The 19,180-nt window shown below is 44.4% G+C and overlaps 1 protein-coding gene and 1 long non-coding RNA gene across 9 annotated transcripts in view; both read right to left on the bottom strand.

The window, feature by feature from the left end:
- Positions 1-852: 852 nt before the first annotated feature.
- The window catches only part of gmds (GDP-mannose 4,6-dehydratase), a 273,238-nt gene continuing 254,910 nt past the window's right edge, over positions 853-19,180 (bottom strand). For all 4 annotated transcript variants that reach the window (XM_052461433.1, XM_052461429.1, XM_052461437.1 and 1 more), the window contains 2 exons: positions 2,124-2,192; positions 853-1,497 (listed from right to left, as the gene is read on the bottom strand). In XM_052461433.1, the coding sequence (XP_052317393.1) occupies positions 1,435-1,497; positions 2,124-2,192 (132 nt within the window). In that variant the 3' untranslated portion in view covers positions 853-1,434. The remainder of the gene's footprint in view (positions 1,498-2,123; positions 2,193-19,180) is intronic.
- LOC127907254 (uncharacterized) lies at positions 11,907-17,307 on the bottom strand. 5 transcript variants are annotated; one of them, XR_008063902.1, is made up of 4 exons: positions 15,397-17,307; positions 14,781-14,857; positions 14,396-14,703; positions 11,907-14,318 (listed from the first exon to the last, which is right to left on the bottom strand). It is a non-coding gene; the product is annotated as an uncharacterized LOC127907254 (long non-coding RNA). The 5 variants fall into 5 exon arrangements; XR_008063904.1 differs by adding an exon at positions 15,243-15,339 and having other exon boundaries at positions 14,396-14,857; positions 15,417-17,307; XR_008063901.1 differs by having other exon boundaries at positions 14,396-14,857.

The raw sequence follows: 19,180 nt of genomic DNA, 5'->3' as shown, positions 1-19,180 counted from the left end.
CATTTCTGGGGCTATAATCTTTTAAAGTCTGGATGTTGATTCCATGATATTCCATAAGAAGCTCCGTAACAACCTAACTTCCTTTCTAAGCTATTGTTCTGTAACAAAACTATTTTACAAACCATTAAAGTAAAATTATGGTGGGACGTCTCTTGGCCTCTAAAACAAAGAGGTTCGAGGTTAGGGGTTCATATTCCAGCAGAAGTCAGAGACAAAACGATAGAGGTCTTTACGCAGAGAAGAGGCAGCCTCCAGTGCGCGCTGGGCTTGGATTGGGCACATAGTCAGAATGTCTCGATTGAGACACATTCTGCAGGAATGGGATCCAGGCTCGAGGAAGCGTATTTCCTGAGGAATGAACAGGGTTAGTGTGCTCGCGGGGCAAACCAAGGAGAGCTGTGCGCGAGGAGGGAAGGGAAATGACAGGGGCTGAGGCTCACGCGACCTCTGAGCAACCTGGGCGCGCTGGCACGAGGAACCTCTCAGACAACATTACTCTAGTCTTCTGACTCGACTCAAACTTGAGGTTTTACCTCTAAAATACCTTTTTTACAAGATTTAACCAAAGGTATAACATCTCTCCCCTATTTATAAGGTACACATTGTACACGTGTCCTCCAGTCTAGACACATATTTGTGGAATAATGGCGGGGAGATTATGCAGTGCCAATTGGGTGACATAAAATAGCCTATCTTCATAAATAGTTAAAATTATGTTATTTAGGCTACATATATTATATGTGGTGCTATTTGTCTATGTAATTATCAATATATTTATAACAAACAATGTATATTAAGAGAAGAAGATTGTGTATGAAAAGTCAAGAAAATAATCACATATATAGGGCCAACTAATGTATCAAAATAACAAGTTTTATTGTACCAAAATGCTTATATTCTGAATTAAATATGTCAGATGGAAATACAAAAGATTTCACAAATGCTGAATAACATTTAAAACAAATTTGTTGGTCATCTTACAATAACACATAATTAAAGTTATACTTATTTTTTTTCTAAAAGGACAAACTGCAACCTCTGACCTATATGCCAGGTGATTAAAACACACAAACACAAGACAACAATTACAATCCCATATTGCCCAGAGACAGTGTCGAATAAAAACAATTACAAGTCCTATCACCATATTAGGCTACTAAATCATGATCAGTGAGAAAAAAATATATTAAGATTAAAATCAAAAATAAGGAATGGTATTATTTAAAAGGCATCGAATAATCTTCCCCTCACCATAGCAAAAGGCAAAAAAACAGACCAAGTAACTTTGTTTGGGACAGCAAAGTGATGAAAAAAATGATCCAGACTAGTTTTATATTCTTTTCACCGCATGGTGCGACTGTTGAGTCACAGTGCACTCTGGTCAGGAGTGCTCAGACAATTCCCTAGGATTGGGTTGATCCACGGGATGTGGTTTTATGCGTTAGGGTTATTCTTCATGAGATGGATGTCAGCATCAACCATCTCTTTCACCAGTTCCTAAAGAGTCAAATAGAGGTTTAGTTTAGACACAGATATTGTCTACTCTAAACCTAACATAGCAGCCTAAATATTCATTTCCAAACACTGATAATCAAACAATTTGTATAGATTCAGGAAAATAGGTTTAACCTAATAAAATTATTGGTCCGAATCGAAAAATCCCTAAGACAAAAAATATGGAAATAATGGAGAAACAACATGTGTTGTGTACATCAAATCTGTTCAGAGGACTGCGGCCTCTTTATTGAGTCATGTTGATGTACTGTGGTTGGTAAGTGGGAGATTAGTCCAACTTGGCTTGTTAAATCTCACTTAACCTACTTATTATTGTTCATATAAGGCTTGTACAGTATATGATTATAACACGTTATAAAACATTAGTTTAGCTACTTAAGAAGCCGCTTAACTTTCCAATTTATGTTGTGTTTACTGACAACACAAGAAGAGTGGAGAAGCTGGCTGGGAAGACTGTCATCGAAGAAGACCAGCATGCTGTGCATCTCCAGTTCCACCATGGGTTATGTGCACACAGATACGCACACACACAAACCCACACACACACACACGCACGCATGCACACAAGCACACACATGCACACACGCAGAGTAAAGTGCAACACCCACCTCAAAAGTGATCTTTGCTTTCCAGCCTAACTTTGTCAGTGCCTTGGTGCTATCACCTTGCAGGTATTCCTGGGGAAAGAGAGGGAGAAACAAAAACAACTCATCATTCATGGCCACTAGAGAATGGTGTTTAGAATAGGGTAATTTTACAGTCAGAGTTCAGCAGAAACAGTAGATTACAGTAGAAACAGTAGATATACAGTGATACAGTAGACTCCCTGTTATAAAGACTTTAATTCCACCACTATCTATCGAAATCAAACATATGCACAACTCTCTATAGGATGCCTATAGGATGTAAACAAATATTCAGATCCTTTGTCTAACTCTTTCTCTCACACACAGGTCAGTATCCCCTCTAGGGGAAAGGGAGGTCACAAAGTCTCACTGGCCATCAATCCCAGACTCCCCCTCCTCTCTCATCCAGAGGGTGCCAGAGCATGATGAATTGTGGGACTCCGGTGGTGTAACCTCCTTCCTCCCTCATCCCCCTCTCTCTTCTGTTTCCCTTTTGTGTTCTGCACTGGGTTCACAATCTACTGAGACCCTCTCTGAGACCACCAAAGATACAATCTGGAAAATACCTCTCGCTCATTATCATTTTGTCACCTCTCTCTCCCTCAGTTAAACAGTCAGCAATTTGTTGTTATCCAAAAAATCTATGCGTATCTTTGAACCGTACGCAAGTTTCTTGAACAACCCTGTTACGTTCACATACTCAGTGTCAAGATTTCTACAGTTGATTTAGTGGTTAGCTACATATTTCTTTCAGTAGAAGGAGAGTACGTATCAGTTACTCCCGATGTGCTCATGTCCATGGCTGAATAGAGATTTAAACTTATAAAGGCAGAGAGCTTCTTTTCTATCTGACACTAAAACATTTTAAAATGTCTGTTTCTGGGTGATCTTATTACAGAGGAACGCTACAGTAGCATTAGCCTAGCCTGGTGCTACTTCAGCCTTTACAGAACAGGGACCCACATCTCTGAGCTGCTCCACAGCCCTCAATCACACTGGCTAACACGCACACACACAAGCAAACGCACAAACTTTGTTGCAGTTGATTAAAGTTAACTACAAAACGTTTTTCATGTGTTATTTTTATTTGAAATGTAACCTCCAATCAATCTTCAAGTGCATTTTTAAATGTTTTTATTAGTACAGTCTTTAAATCAGCCATCAGACAAAAGCTTGTCCCTCCTTTAGTAGTCAGTTCACAAAGTCCATTTGCAGTTCTACGCTACATTACTGACATTCAGTTCTGTTCCAGGCCTATACACAGCCATATTTACAGAATCATTATTACAGCAATGGACGTCAATTATATAAAGTTACAGAATTATATTAATTATAGGAGTTATTAATGGAGTGACTCCATAAGTACATTATGTTACATTTTTAAAGGAGAACATTTCAAAAGTGAAATTAATATCAGGTGCTTTTGTCCCCAATAAAGGGGTTCCAATGTGAGTTCGCCTCAGCTCATTTATAACATTAAAAAGCTCTCGAAGCCTACTTAAACACATTATAACTAGCCTGTTAGCTGTTATAACACAAATAAACGTGTGTCTAGAACCAACATTCCTCAATGAACATAATAGATGAAACAACATTCTCAAATAAGGCAGTGAAATTGCATTATGCAACCATTCTTACAGCAATGTTGGGTTCAGAGCAAAATAATGCTGAATGTATAAATAGTGAATAAAGAGGGAAAAGACCTAATGGAATCCCAGCCCCTGCCATGGACTGACTATATTATTCCATGCAGTGGCAGTATGTGGCCAGAGATGGCACTGCTGAGTGCTACAAGCCATACAGAATCATCTTATGCCCCACCTCACCATGACAACATTACCTTCTCCGATCAACATAGCTCACTGAGGTGAGGTACACTTCCTGTTCCTGCATCTCTATGACTGGTCAGTAGTCAGATGTCCATCTATCTATAAGACCTGGAATACAGTGTATTTATACTGATAAAGACCTGTCAAGTCCTTAAAAAAAAACACACACACCCACATATATATATGTGAGAGATTAAAAACCTTCTAACTAGAACAGAGTCAACTCACCCCTCACTGACAGAGAATGTACTGAATTATTCAACAAGAACTGCTAACAGATGGGGAACAATATAATCTTCATATGGATCTGATTTGGTACAGAATCCAAGGTCGTGGTATATCCTGTTTAAAATAGTATTCTCCACATGTCTGGAAATATGCAACAGTGATAACAGAAATGGGTTCTAGAAAAGTTGCGATGTTGAGTGGATTGCTCTCTGAAGACAGAAGATTTGAGTAAATATTACATTTGTAGGGGCTTTAAAATTAGAGTGATAAAGCTATATCACACGCATCCTCAGATCTGTTCACAGTTCATAAACCACGCCATGCATCATGGGCAGTGTGTGTCATGTTGTGATGGTCGCAGAAGAGGGATCACATAGGGAGAGACAAAACGATGACATAAACTGACTGTATATCTGATCCCTACAGGTATATGGTAGTACTGATGAAACAGTTTCCCCTTTCTCTTCAGGTAGCCAGGAGCAGCAACAACACCACATCACACTACATCCTAAATAACCTCATTGCCACAGTTGCCAAACCATCATCAATATCATCGTCATCACCACCATTGTCAACATCATCATCGACACCTGAATTCTCCTCCCCCTCTTCCTTTCTAGCATTAAAGGTGTAAACCACTCTCTCAATGTGATCACGGTCAATAAAGCCCATAGGTGATTAAGGCACTCTGAGTTGGCATGTAACGATAAGGAATTCCAGTATCACTGAAAGTCCTGTCAATAAATCACAGCAACCCTTTCACACAGCAGACAGAGAGAACACTACAAACACAACCATAGCCAAAGAGCTCTTCGAGCCGTTGAACGGAAAGAAAGTTCAACATCCTCATAGAGACCTCTCTCTCTCTTTCCCTCTCTCTCACGCAGAAACACTCACAGGGGACAGGCTCTGAGGATCTGATGTGGTTTGGAGAGGCCATTGGAAGTGCCTCTGGTATTTGTATGACCATGGACATGAGGATGGATACAGACATCAAACAGTAGCAGCAATGAGACAACAGTAATTCAACTCAGTAAGTCTGGACCCCACAGCCTCAGCTGTCTGAAGGACACACAAGATTTCCCAGAAACCTTTGCCCTTTGTAAGGTCACACAGACGAAGACTGAGTGTGTGTGTTTGTGAGAATGGTTTGTTAGTGTTCTGGTCCAGGTGTGAGAAAGACGGGGAAGGAATGAGAGAGCCGGTCCAAGTATGCACATCCTTTCATTCCTCTCTTCCTCTTCCTCACACTTCTCTACCCACATCCCTCCCTCTCTTTTTCTCTGCCCACATTAACATACTCCCAGATTCTAGAACAAGAAACACAAAGACTGGGGAGAAAAGAGAAAATAGTGAAACAGAGAGGAAGAAAGAGCCTGCTGGTTTCTCCCCAGGACTTCTAGACAGTATTAGCCACTCCACTAAAGAGTTCAGGATCCTACCACTGAGAGATGGAGAGTTCCAGTCTGTGTGTATATATTCCTGTGTGTGTATATATTCCTGTGTGTGTTTATATTCCTGTGTGTGTGTATATTCCTGTGTGTGTGTATATTCCTATGTGTGTGTATATTCCTGTGTGTTTATATTCCTGTGTGTGTGTTTATATTCCTGTGTGTGTGTATATTCCTGTGTGTGTATATTCCTGTGTGTGTGTATATATTCCTGTGTGTGTGTATATTCCTGTGTGTGCATATATTCCTGTGTGTGTATATATTCCTGTGTGTGTGTGTATATTCCTGTGTGTGTGTATATTCCTGTGTGTGCATATATTCCTGTGTGTGTGTATATTCCTGTGTGTGTATATATTCCTGTGTGTGTGTATATTCCTGTGTGTGCATATATTCCTGTGTGTGTATATATTCTTGTGTGTGTATATATTCCTATGTGTGTGTATATTCCTGTGTGTTTGTATATTCCTGTGTGTGTGTTTATATTCCTGTGTGTGTGTATATTCCTGTGTGTGTATATTCCTATGTGTGTGTATATTCCTATGTGTTTGTATATTCCTGTGTGTGTGTATATTCCTGTGTGTGTATATTCCTATGTGTGTGTATATTCCTATGTGTTTGTATATTCCTGTGTGTGTGTATATATTCCTGTGTGTGTGTATATTCCTATGTGTGTGTATATTCCTGTGTGTTTGTATATTCCTGTGTGTGTGTATATATTCCTGTGTGTGTGTATATTCCTGTGTGTGTGTATATTCCTGTGTGTGTATATATTCCTGTGTGTGTATATATTCCTGTGTGTATATATTCCTGTGTGTGTATATATTCCTGTGTGTGTATATTCCTGTGTGTGTATATATTCCTGTGTGTGTACAGTGGGGCAAAAAAAGTATTTAGTCAGCCACCAATTGTGCACGTTCTCCCACCTGTTAAAAGCTGAGAGAGGTCTGTAATTTTCATCATAGGTACACTTCAACTATGACAGACAAAATGAGATATTTTGTCTCCAGATAATCACATTGTAGGATTTTTTATTAATTTATTTGCAAATTTGGAAAATAAGTATTTGGTCACCTACAAACAAGCAAGATTTCTGGCTCTCACAGACCTGCAACTTCTTCTTTAAGAGGCTCCTCTGTCCTCCACTCGTTACCTGTATTAATGGCACCTGTTTGAACTTGTTATCAGTATAAAAGACACCTGTCCACAACCTCAAACAGTCACACTCCAAACTCCACTATGGTCAAGACCAAAGAGCTGTCAAAGGACATCAGAAACAAAATTGTAGACCTGCACCAGGCTGGGAAGACTGAATCTGCAATAGGTAAGCAGCTTGGTTTGAAGAAATCAACTGTGGGAGCAAATATTAGGAAATGGAAGACATACAAGACCACTGATAATCTCCCTCGATCTGGGGCTCCATGCAAGATCTCACCTTGTGGGGTCAAAATGATCACAAGAACGGTGAGCAAAAATCCCAGAACCACATGGGGGGACCTAGTGAATGACCTGCAGAGAGCTGGGACCAAAGTAACAAAGCCTACCATCAGTAACACACTACGCCGCCAGGGACTCAAATCCTGCACTGCTGAGTTGCATCCAAAGAACACCATACCTACTGTGAAGCATGGGGGTGGAAACATCATGCTTTGGGGCTGTTTTTCTGCAAAGGGACCAGGACGAATGATTCGTGTAAGGGAAAGAATGAATGGGGCCATGTATCGTGAGATTTTGAGTGAAAAACTCCTTCCATCAGCAAGGGCATTGAAGATGAAACGTGGCTGGGTCTTTCAGCATGACAATGATCCCAAACACACTGCCCGGGCAACGAAGGAGTGGCTTCGTAAGAAGCATTTCAAGGTCCTGGAGTGGCCTAGCCAGTCTCCAGATCTCAACCCCATAGAAAATCTTTGGAGGGAGTTGAAAGTCCGTGTTGCCCAGTAACAGCACTTGTGTTATTGACCAAATACTTATTTTCCACCATAATTTGCAAATAAATTCATTAAAAATCCTACAATGTGATTTTCTGGATTTTTTCTCTCATTTTGTCTTTCATAGTTGAAGTGTACCTATGATGAAAATTACAGGCCTCTCTCATCTTTTTAAGTGGGAGGACTTGCACAATTGGTGGCTGACTAAATACTTTTTTGCCCCACTGTATATATTCCTGTGTGTGTATATATTCCTGTTTGATGGGAGACAGCAGGGGGGGTGTGAGTTATATCACAGGATTCTTCTGCCGTCTCCACGTGAGGCTCGGCCGACACACAACGTGGGTACTGAACTCCAAAGAGTGGCCCTGTCCCTCTCTTACACACACACACACACACACACACACACACACACACACACACACACACACACACACACACACACACACACACACACACACACACACACACACACACACACACACACACACACACACACACACACACACACACACACACACACACACACACAAGCATAATGTATATTTATATATGACAGAAGGAGGAATAGTACATAAGTTGGGAGCTGTATTTATAGTAAAACTACGAGGGCAACGTATTGATTAACAATGAAAGAGACCAGTCTCTCTCCTTTCCTTCAGTCCCCCCTCCATGATGATTGTTCTCCATCAGTGCTCATTAAAATTCCTGGGGGAGCTGTGTGATAAATATTTAGGTGGATGAGGACACACTCTAAACACTCTTGAGGAGCAGAGTGGAGGCTAGCAGCAGATCGCACTAAGTGCCCCAACGCCACCGCTAAGCATTCTGCCTCCCCTTCAGCTCCAAGGAGATTTGTATATGTGAAGTACTTACTGTCAAGATAACCAGCACAGGGAGAGAGGGGGCAAGATTAATAGCGAAGCCAGCCAACCGTGTGGTGTGTATGTGTGTGTGGTGCGTATGAGATTTGAAAAAGTTTAGAAATTAACATGCACACACATGTTTAATTGTTATTGTCACATGCACAAGTACATTGAAATGCTTAACTGCATGATCTAACCAACAGTGCAGTTATCAATATAAAAATAGTATAACTAACCTTTAGATAATAATATATATTTTTGAAGTATAAATACACATACACACATACAGTTGAATTCGGAAGTTTACATACACTTAGGTTGGAGTCATTAAAACTCATTTTTCAACCACTTCACAAATTTCTTGTTAACAAACTATAGTTTTGGCAACTCGGTTAGGACATCTACTTTGTGCATGACACAAGTCATTTTTTAAACAAGTGTTTACAGACAGATTATTTCACTTATAATTCACTGTATCACAATTCCAGTGGGTCAGAAGTTTACATACACTAAATTGACTGTGCCTTTAAACAGCTTGGAAAATTCCAGAAAATGATGTCATGGCTTTAGAAGCTTCTGATAGGCTAATTGACATAATTTGAGGCAATTGGAGGTGTACCTGTGGATGTATTTCAAGGCCGAACTTCAAACTCAGTGCCTCTTTGCTTGACATCATGGGAAAATCAAAAGAAATCAGCCAAGACCTCCACAAGTCAAAATTGGAGACCTCCACAAATCTGGTGCATCCTTGGTGGCAATTTCCAAATACCTGAAGGTACCACATTCATCGGTACAAACAATAGCATGCAAGTATAAACACCATGGAACCACGCAGCCGTCATACCACTCAGGAAGGAGACGCGTTCTGTCTCCTAGAGATTAACGTACTTTGGTGCGAAAAGTGCAAATCAATCCCAGAACAACAGCAAAGGACCTTGTGAAGATGCTTGCGGAAACAGGTTCACAAGTATCTATATCCACAGTAAAACGAGTCCTATATTGACATAACCTGAAAGACCGCTCAGCAAGGAAGAAGCCACTGCTCCAAAACCGCAATAAAAAGCGAGACTTCGGTTTGCAACTGCACATGTGGACAAAGACCGTACTTTTTGGAGAAATGTCCTCTGGTCTGATGAATCAAAAATATAACTGTTTGGCCATAATGACTATCGTTATGTTTGGAGGAAAAAGGGGGAGGCTTGCAAGCTGAAGAACACCATCCATGAAGCACGGGGATGGCAGCTAATTAAAGAATAAATAAAACTGTCCTTCTTTAGACTTGTTGAGTATCTGGAGCATCAGCATTTGTGGGTTTGATTACAGGCTCAACATGGCCAGAAACAAAGACCTTTCTTCCGAAACACGTCAGTCTATTCTTATTCTGAGAAATGAAGGCTATTCCATGTGAGAAATGAAGGCTATTCCATGTGAGAAATGAAGGCTATTCCATGTGAGAAATTAAGGCTATTCCATGTGAGAAATTAAGGCTATATTCCATGTGAGAAATTAAGGCTATTCCATGTGAGAAATTAAGGCTATATTCCATGTGAGAAATTAAGGCTATTCCATGTGAGAAATTAAGGCTATATTCCATGTGAGAAATTGCCAATAAACTGAAGATCTAATACAAAGCTGTGTACTACTCCCTTCACAGAACAGCGCAAACTGTCTCGTACCAGAATAAAAAGAGGAGTGGGAGGCCCCGGTGCACAACTGAGCAAGAGGACAAGTACATTAGAGTGTCTAGTTTGAGAAACAGACGCATTACAAGTCCTGGCAGCTTTATTAAATAGTACCCGCCAAACACCAGTCTCAACGTCAACAGTGAAGAGGAGACTCCGGGATGCTGGCCTTCTAGGCAGAGTTGCAAAGAAAAGCCATATCTCAGACTGGCCAATAAAAACAAAAAATTAAGATGGGCAAAAGAACACAGACACTGGACAGAAGAACTCTGCCTAGAAGGCCAGCATTCCGGAGTCGCCTCTTCACTGTTGACGTTGAGACTGGTGTTTTGCAGGTACTATTTAATGAATTCTACAATGTAGAAAATAGTAAAAATAAAGAAAAACCCTTAAATGAGTAGCTGTGTCCAAATGAAAGGCATTGAGTTCGTCTGGCGCACACACACACACACACACACACACACACACACACACACACACACACACACACACACACACACACACACACACACACACACACACACACACACACACACACACACACACACACACACACACACACACACACACAGTTAACATTCTCATTAACCACACTATTCAGACGTGGACTCCCCACTACTGTTCCAGAGGCTTATTGTCTGTTACTGAGAGGGGGTCACACAAATAGAGGGGCCCTGTTCTGTTCCTGCAGTCTATTATTCCTGAGGACGGGAAACAGATCATAATTCCTACAGTCAGCAGAATGCTCTGGGAGAGGGAGAGAGAGATGAAGTGAGTGAGAGAAAGAGAGAGTTGAAGTGTGTTTGTCTCCTCAATATGCATGTTTGTCAGATACTGTGTTGGTCTTGTATGTGTGTAACATGTCTATCAGCCTCAGGTTGTTTCCGATATTTTATTGTTATATCAAAGTAGACATGATTTCCCCTATTTAAACAAAACTATTCTCAACCACACTACTGAAAGACAAAGATCAAAAGGAGAAAAACAGAGGAAGAGAGAAAGGATGAGAGAGAGGGAGAAAGTGGCGTTCTGCTCATCTTAATTGATGTGTAATTTCAGTAATGCTCATGCACGGAGGGACCAGAGTTTGGGACTGCTTTTGACACTTGGGCCTCTATGTTCTGATAGAATTCTTCTAATAGATGTGTCGACATGGAGTAATTGTCTCTGAGTGTTTCTGAGCTCTACAACACACATTGAGTCTCACACCTCAATCGCTGGTTGAAAACTGTTTCCTGCCCCTCCAAAAATATTGAATATGTAGACGATTGGCCTTCCTTCTGGGACTCACACACAAACAGGACCAATCCATTGTCACCGTGTCCATGCCTCGATATACGTCAGGCAAAACTAAACATGGCGATATTCGCCCTAGAAAATTCACTGGAATAAAGACCTCCTCCATTCCTGTCGTTATTTAAAGAGTGTGTTATAATATCTCACATCTCAAAATAGGACTACTTAATGTTAGATCCCTCACTTCTAAGGCAGTCATAGTCAATGAACTAAACACTGATCATAACCTTGATGTGATTGGCCTGACTGACACATGGCTCAAGCCTGATTCATTTACTGTGTTAAATGAGAACTCTCCTCCAGGTCACAGCTGTGACCAAATCCCCCCGCGCATCTGCAAAGGCGGAGGTGTTGCTAACATTTACGATAACAAAGGCCCCCTGTGCCGTATACAGTATTCCTCACTGAGTTCCCTGAATTCTTATCAGACCTTGTAGTCATGGTAGATAATATTCACATTTTTGGTGACTTCAATATTCACATGGAAAAGTCCACAGACCCACTCCAAAAGGCTTTGGGAGCCATCATCGACTGAAAGGGTTTTGTCCAACATGTCTCTAGACCTACATATTGCCACAGTCATACCCTGGATCTAGTTTTGTCCCATGGAATAAATATTGTGGATCTAAATGTTTTTTCCTCCTGGATTATCGGACCACCTTTTAACATTTGCAATCGCAACAAATAATCTGCTCAGATCCCAACTACGGATTATCAAAAGCCACGCTATAAATTCTCAGACAGCCCAAAGATTGCTAGATGCCCTTCCAGACTCCCTCCGCTTACCCAAGGACTAAATTTAACCTTGCTTAATACCCTAGAGGCAGTCACACCTCTAAAAGCATTTGTCACAAGAAATGACCTCCCTCCGCGGCAGGGTAGCCTAGTGGTTAGAGCGTTGGACTAGTGACTGGAAGGTTGCAAGTTCAAATCCCTGAGCTGACAAGGTACAAATCTGTCGTTCTGCCCCTGAACAGGCAGTTAACCCACTGTTCCTAGGCCGTCATTGAAAATAAGAATTTGTTCTTAACTGACTTGCCTAGTTAAATAAAGGTAAAAAAAAATACAGAAAATAACCAAGCCCTGAAGCAAGCTTCCAGAAAATTGGAATGTAAATGGCGCTCCCCCAAACTGGAAGACTTCTGACTACCGTGCGATATTGAAGAGCCCTCACTGCTGTGCTATGAGCATATTTTTCCAACCTAATTGAGGAGAATAAAAACAATTCAAAATATATTTTTGATATTGTCGCAAAGCTAACTAAAAAGCAGCCTTCCCCAAGTGTGGATGGCCTTCACTTCAGCACTACACAGACCTGCCAGGACCAAGGATCAATGGAGATACCAAAGTTTTAAAATCCTGTCTCAATCAACACATACACGAAAATAGTCATGGCCTCTAAACCTTCCAGTCTACACAGACAAGTTCTTGCCTGGTTTAGATCTTATCTGTCAGAAAGATATCAGTTCGTCCTCTGACAAATCAATGGTAAGTTTCGGTGTTCCTCAAGGTTCCGTTTTAGGCCCACTATTGTTTTCACTATATATTCTACCTCTTGGTGATGTCATTTGTAAAAACAAAATGACAACTTTCACTGCTATGCGGATGACACACAGCTGTACATTTCGATGAAACATGGTGAAGCCCCAAAATTGCCTACCTTGGAAGCCTATGTTTCAGACATAAGGAAGTGGATGGAAGCAAACGTTTTACTTTTAAACTCGGACCAAACAGAGATGCTAGTTCTACGTCCCAAGAAACAAAGCAATCTGCTGTTTGATCTGACAATTAATCTTGATGGTTGTACAGTCGTCTCAAATAAAACTGTGAAGGACCTACTCTGGACCCTGATCTCTCTTTTAATGAACATATCAATAATATTTCAAGAGCAGCTTTTTCTATCTTCCATATTTTCTTCAACCTTTTTGTCCAAAAATGATGCATAAAAGCTAACCCATGCTTTTGTCACTTCTAGATTACACTACTGCAATGCTCTACTCCCCAGCTACCCAGATAAAGCACTAAATAAACTTCAGTTAGTGCTAAATACATCTGCTAGAATCTTGACTAGAACCAACAAATTCAATCAGTGCCTCTCTACACTGGTTTCCTGTTAAGGCGAGGGTGGACTTCTAGGTTTTATTGCTAACTTTCAAAGCATTAAATAGACTTGCTCCTACCTATCTCTCTGATTTGATCCTGCCGTACATACCTATACCTACGCTACGGTCACAATAAAGTATACCTCCTTAATGTCCCTAAAAAAGTTAAGAAAGCTGCTGGAGGCAGGGCTTTCTATTATAGAGCTCCATTTTTATGGAATGGTCTGCCTATCCATCAGAGACGCAGACTCAGTCTCGACTTTACTCTACATCAGTAGGTCCTATGATTGGGTGTAGTTTGGCCCAGGGGTGCAAAGGTGAATGGCAATGCACTGGAGTGACGAACTGCCCTTGCTGTCTCTGCATGGCTGGCTCCCCTCTCTCCACTGGGATTCTCTGCCCTCGGGCTTGCGGTGGAGGAGATCTTCATGGGCTATACTCAGACTTGTAAGTTGGTGGTCTGCTAATATCCCCCTAGTGGTGTGGGGCTGTCCTTAGGTAAAGTGGGTGGGGTTACAGTTCTACGACCATTCCTCAGAACTACCTGGCCTGATGACTCATGGCTGTCCCTGTCCCCAGTCCACCTTGTCGTGCTGCTGCTCCAGTTTCAACTGTTCTGCCTGTGGAGATGGAACCCTGACCTGTTCACCGGATGTGCTACCTTGTCATGCTGCTGCTCCAGTTTCAACTGTTCTGCCTGTGGAGATGGAACCCTGACCTGTTCACCGGACGTGCTACCTTGTCATGCTGCTGCTCCAGTTTCAACTGTTCTGCCTGTGGAGATGGAAACCTGACCTGTTCACCGGACGTACTACCTTGTCATGCTGCTGCTCCAGTTTCAACTGTTCTGCCTGTGGAGATGGAAACCTGACCTGTTCACCGGACGTGCTACCTTGTCATGCTGCTGCTCCAGTTTCAACTGTTCTGCCTGTGGAGATGGAAACCTGACCTGTTCACCAGACGTGCTACCTTGTCATGCTGCTGCTCCAGTTTCAACTGTTCTGCCTGTGGAGATGGAAACCTGACCTGTTCACCGGACGTGCTACCTTGTCATGCTGCTGCTCCAGTTTCAACTGTTCTGCCTGTGGAGATGGAAACCTGACCTGTTCACCGGACGTGCTACCTTGTCATGCTGCTGCTCCAGTTTCAACTGTTCTGCCTGTGGAGATGGAAACCTGACCTGTTCACCGGACGTACTACCTTGTCATACTGCTGCTCCAGTTTCAACTGTTCTGCCTGTGGAGATGGAAACCTGACCTGTTCACCGGACGTGCTACCTTGTCATGCTGCTGCTCCAGTTTCAACTGTTCTGCCTGTGGAGATGGAAACCTGACCTGTTCACCAGACGTGCTACCTTGTCATGCTGCTGCTCCAGTTTCAACTGTTCTGCCTGTGGAGATGGAAACTTGACCTGTTCACCGGACGTGCTACCTTGTCATGCTGCTGCTCCAGTTTCAAATGTTCTGCCTGTGGAGATGGAAACCTGACCTGTTCACCGGACGTGCTACCTTGTCATGCTGCTGCTCCAGTTTCAACTGTTCTGCCTGTGGAGATGGAACCCTGACCTGTTCACCAGACGTGCTACCTTGTCATGCTGCTGCTCCAGTTTCAACTGTTCTGCCTGTGGAGATGGAAACCTGACCTGTTCACCGGACGTGCTACCTTGTCATGCTGCTGCTCCAGTTTCAACTGTTCTGCCTGTGGAGATGGAAACTTGACCTGTTCACCGGACGTGCTACCTTGTCATGCTGCTGCTCCAGTTTCAACTGTTCTGCCTGTGGAGATGGAAACCTGACCTGTTCACCGGACGTGCTACCTTGTCATGCTGCTGCACCAGTTTCAACTGTTCTGCCTGTGGAGATGGAAACCTGACCTGTTCACCGGACGTGCTACCTTGTCATGCTGCTGCTCCAGTTTCAACTGTTCTGCCTGTGGAGATGGAAACCTGACCTGTTCACCGGACGTGCTACCTTGTCATGCTGCTGCTCCAGTTTCAACTGTTCTGCCTGTGGAGATGGAAACCTGACCTGTTCACCGGACGTGCTACCTTGTCATGCTGCTGCTCCAGTTTCAACTGTTCTGCCTGTGGAGATGGAAACCTGACCTGTTCACCGGACGTGCTACCTTGTCATGCTGCTGCTCCAGTTTCAACTGTTCTGCCTGTGGAGATGGAAACCTGACCTGTTCACCGGACGTGCTACCTTGTCATGCTGCTGCACCAGTTTCAACTGTTCTGCCTGTGGAGATGGAAACCTGACCTGTTCACCGGACGTGCTACCTTGTCCCGAACCTGCTGTTTTCGACCCTCTCTCTCCCTCTCTACCGCACCTGCTGTCTCAACCTCTGAATGCTCAGCTAAGAAAAGTCAACTGACATTTACTCCTGAGGTGCTGACCTGTTGCGACCTCTACAACCACTGTGATTATTAACTGACCCTGCTGGTCATCTATGAACATTTGAACATCTTGAAGAACAATCTCTTACAATCTCCACCCGGCACAGCCGGAAGAGGACTGGCCACTCTCAGACCCTGGTTCCTAAGTTCCTGCCTTTCTAGGGAGTTCTTCCCAGCTACCACACTTCTATATCTGCATTGCTTTCTGATTGGGTTTTCTGTATAAGCATTTTGTGACATCTGCTGATGTAAAATGGGCTTTATAAATAAATGTGATTTTAATAGCATTTTGATAGTGTTCTAATTGTATTCTGATAGCAGTTTGATTGGATTCTGATTGGATTCTGATAGCACTCGTGCTAATAAACATTGTATTTGTGCCAAGATACAAAAATAACTGATGTACAACTTCTGTTAGTGTTCTGATAAGGTTAGCGCTAAATTAATGCTCTCAGGTTTCTCTGAATGTCTGGATCCTACAGGTCTATATTATCGTTCCATTTCCCCCCGTCATTTCTGAAGCATTGATCCTATGCTTTCTTATTTATTTCTGTGTGTTTATTTATGTGTGTGTTGTGAAGCTGGGCTGCCTTGGCCCATGTTATCACAAGCTCCCTCTCCACTCAACCCATAGCCCTCATATACACATACACCAATACATACCATATAGACTACATACGAACTTCCATTCACACACCTCCTTTGGCAAAGGCGTCACAGGGAAGTGAGGGCTAGGGAAACTGAGGCAAATGCCCTTACAGCCACCCGTGTGTGTGTGTCACAAAGAGGAATGGGTCGCAAAAGAATGTTTGTGCACACGCACACACACTACGATGGAGTGCAGGGCATTGGGGTGCTGGGGGTAATCTTCAGGGCTGAGGTAAGGGGTAAAGTGAGGTGGTTCCACTAGAGATCAACACAAAGCCTTCTGCTGTCTACTGCTCTTAGCTCCACAGGATTTACTGCTGCTATTAGTCTCTGTACTCCTCCTGTAGCGCTTTCTTCAAATACTAGCACATACACACACAGTCTTTGTTTAACTAACCTTGTGGGGACACACAATTGATTCCCATTTAAAATCCTATTTTCCCAAACCCCAAAATAGTATTTTTCCTTGTGGGGACCAGCAAACTGTTCTGGTACTCACACACCCACAAACACTCTCTTTATCTTTCTACAGAGGAATAGTTGAGGAGCTCTTTAACCAATGGAATGCATGGATTTTACACAGAACATTTGGATAAACTCTGTGCGAGAGGTGTGTGTGTGAGAGAGAAGGAGAAGGCTTGAGCGGGCATGCCCGTTCATCCTGGGTCATAGCATTTTGAACTGTCCCCCCTTCCCTCCTGCCATACCCCGTCCTCTTCTCCTGCCTCACTCCCCGTCCTCTTCTCCTGCCTCACTCCCCGCCCTCTTCTCCTGCCTCACTCCCCTCCCTCTTCTCCTGCCTCACTCCCCGCCCTCTTCTCCTACCTCACTCCTCTCCCCTTCTCCTGCCATACCTCGTCCTCTTCTCCTGCCTCTCTCCCCGTCCTCTTCTCCTGCCTCACTCCCCGCCCTCTTCTCCTGCCTCACTCCCCGTCCTCTTCTCCTGCCTCACTCCCTGCCCTCTTCTCCTACCTCACTCCACTCCCTCTTCTCCTGCCTCACTCCCCGCCCTCTTCTCCTACCTCACCTCTCCCCTTCTCCTGCCTCACTCCCCTCCCCTTCTACTGCCATACCCCGTCCTCTTCTCCTACCTCACTCCCCGTCCTCTTCTCCTGTCATACCCCCTCCCCTTCTACTGACATAACCCCTCCCCTTCTACTGCCATACCCCCTCCCCTTCTACTGCCATACCCCCTCCCCTTCTCCTGCCATACCCCCTCCCCCTCTACTGCCATACCCCCCTTCTACTGCCATACCCCTTCCCCTTCTACTGCCATACCCCTCCCCTTCTACTGCCATACCCCTCCTTCTACTGCCATACCCCTCCCCTTCTACTGCCATACCCCCTCCCCTTCTACTGCCATACCCCGTCCTCTTCTCCTGCCTCACCCCTCCTCTTCTCCTGCCATACCCCCTCCCCTTCTCCTGCCATACCCCCTCCTTCTACTGCCATACCCCCTCTCCTTCTACTGCCATACCCCTCCCCTTCTACTGCCATACCCCCTCCCCTTCTCCTGCCATACCCCTCCCTTCTACTGCCATACCCCGTCCTCTTCTACTGCCATACCCCCTCCCCTTCTACTGCCATACCCCCTCCCCTTCTACTGCCATACCCCCTCCCCTTCTACTGCCATACCCCGTCCTCTTCTCCTGCCTCACCCCCTCCTCTTCTCCTGCCTCACTCCCCTCCTCTTCTCCTGCCATACCCCCTCCCCTTCTACTGCCATACCCCCTCCCCTTCTCCTGCCATACCCCCTCCCCTTCTACTGCCATACCCCCTCCCCTTCTACTGCCATACCCCCTCCCCTTCTACTGCCATACCCCCTCCCCTTCCTACTGCCATACCCCGTCCCCTTCTACTGCCATACCCCCTCCCCTTCTACTGCCATACCCCGTCCTCTTCTCCTGCCTCACCCCCTCCTCTTCTCCTGCATCACTCCCCTCCTCTTCTCCTACGATACCATGTCCTCTTCTCCTGCCATACCCCCTCCCCTTCTACTGCCTCACCCCCTCTTCTTCTCCTGCTCCAGCCCTCTCCTCTTCTCCTGCTCCAGCCCTCTCCTCTTCTCCTGCCTCACCCCCTCCTCTTCTCCTGCCTCACTCCCCTCCTCTTCTCCTTCCTCACCCCCCCCTCTTCTCCTGCTCCAGCCCTCTCCTCTTCTCCTGCCTCACCCCCTCCTCTTCTCCTGCCTCACTCCCTTCCTCTTCTCCTGCCATACCCCCTCCCCTTCTACTGCCTCACTCCCCTCCTCTTCTCCTGCCTCACCCCCTCCCCTTCTACTGCCTCACTCCCCTCCTCTTCTCCTGCCTCACCCCCTCCTCTTCTCCTGCCTCACTCCCCTCCTCTTCTCCTGCCTCACCCCTCCTCTTCTCCTGCCATACCCCTCCCCTTCTACTGCCTCACTCCCCTCCTCTTCTCCTGCCTCACCCCCTCCTCTTCTCCTGCCTCACCCCTCCTCTTCTCCTGCCTCACCCCCTCCTCTTCTCCTGCCTCACTCCCCTCCTCTTCTCCTGCGTCACTCCCCTCCTCTTCTCCTGCCTCACTCCCCTCTTCTCCTGCCTCACTCCCCTCTTCTCCTGCCTCACTCCCCTCCCCTTCTTCTGCCTCACTCCCT

This window comes from Oncorhynchus keta, chromosome 1 (assembly GCF_023373465.1).
Source record: "Oncorhynchus keta strain PuntledgeMale-10-30-2019 chromosome 1, Oket_V2, whole genome shotgun sequence".
NCBI classification, from domain to species: domain Eukaryota; kingdom Metazoa; phylum Chordata; class Actinopteri; order Salmoniformes; family Salmonidae; genus Oncorhynchus; species Oncorhynchus keta.
This window is presented reverse-complemented; position numbering and strand designations above follow the sequence as displayed.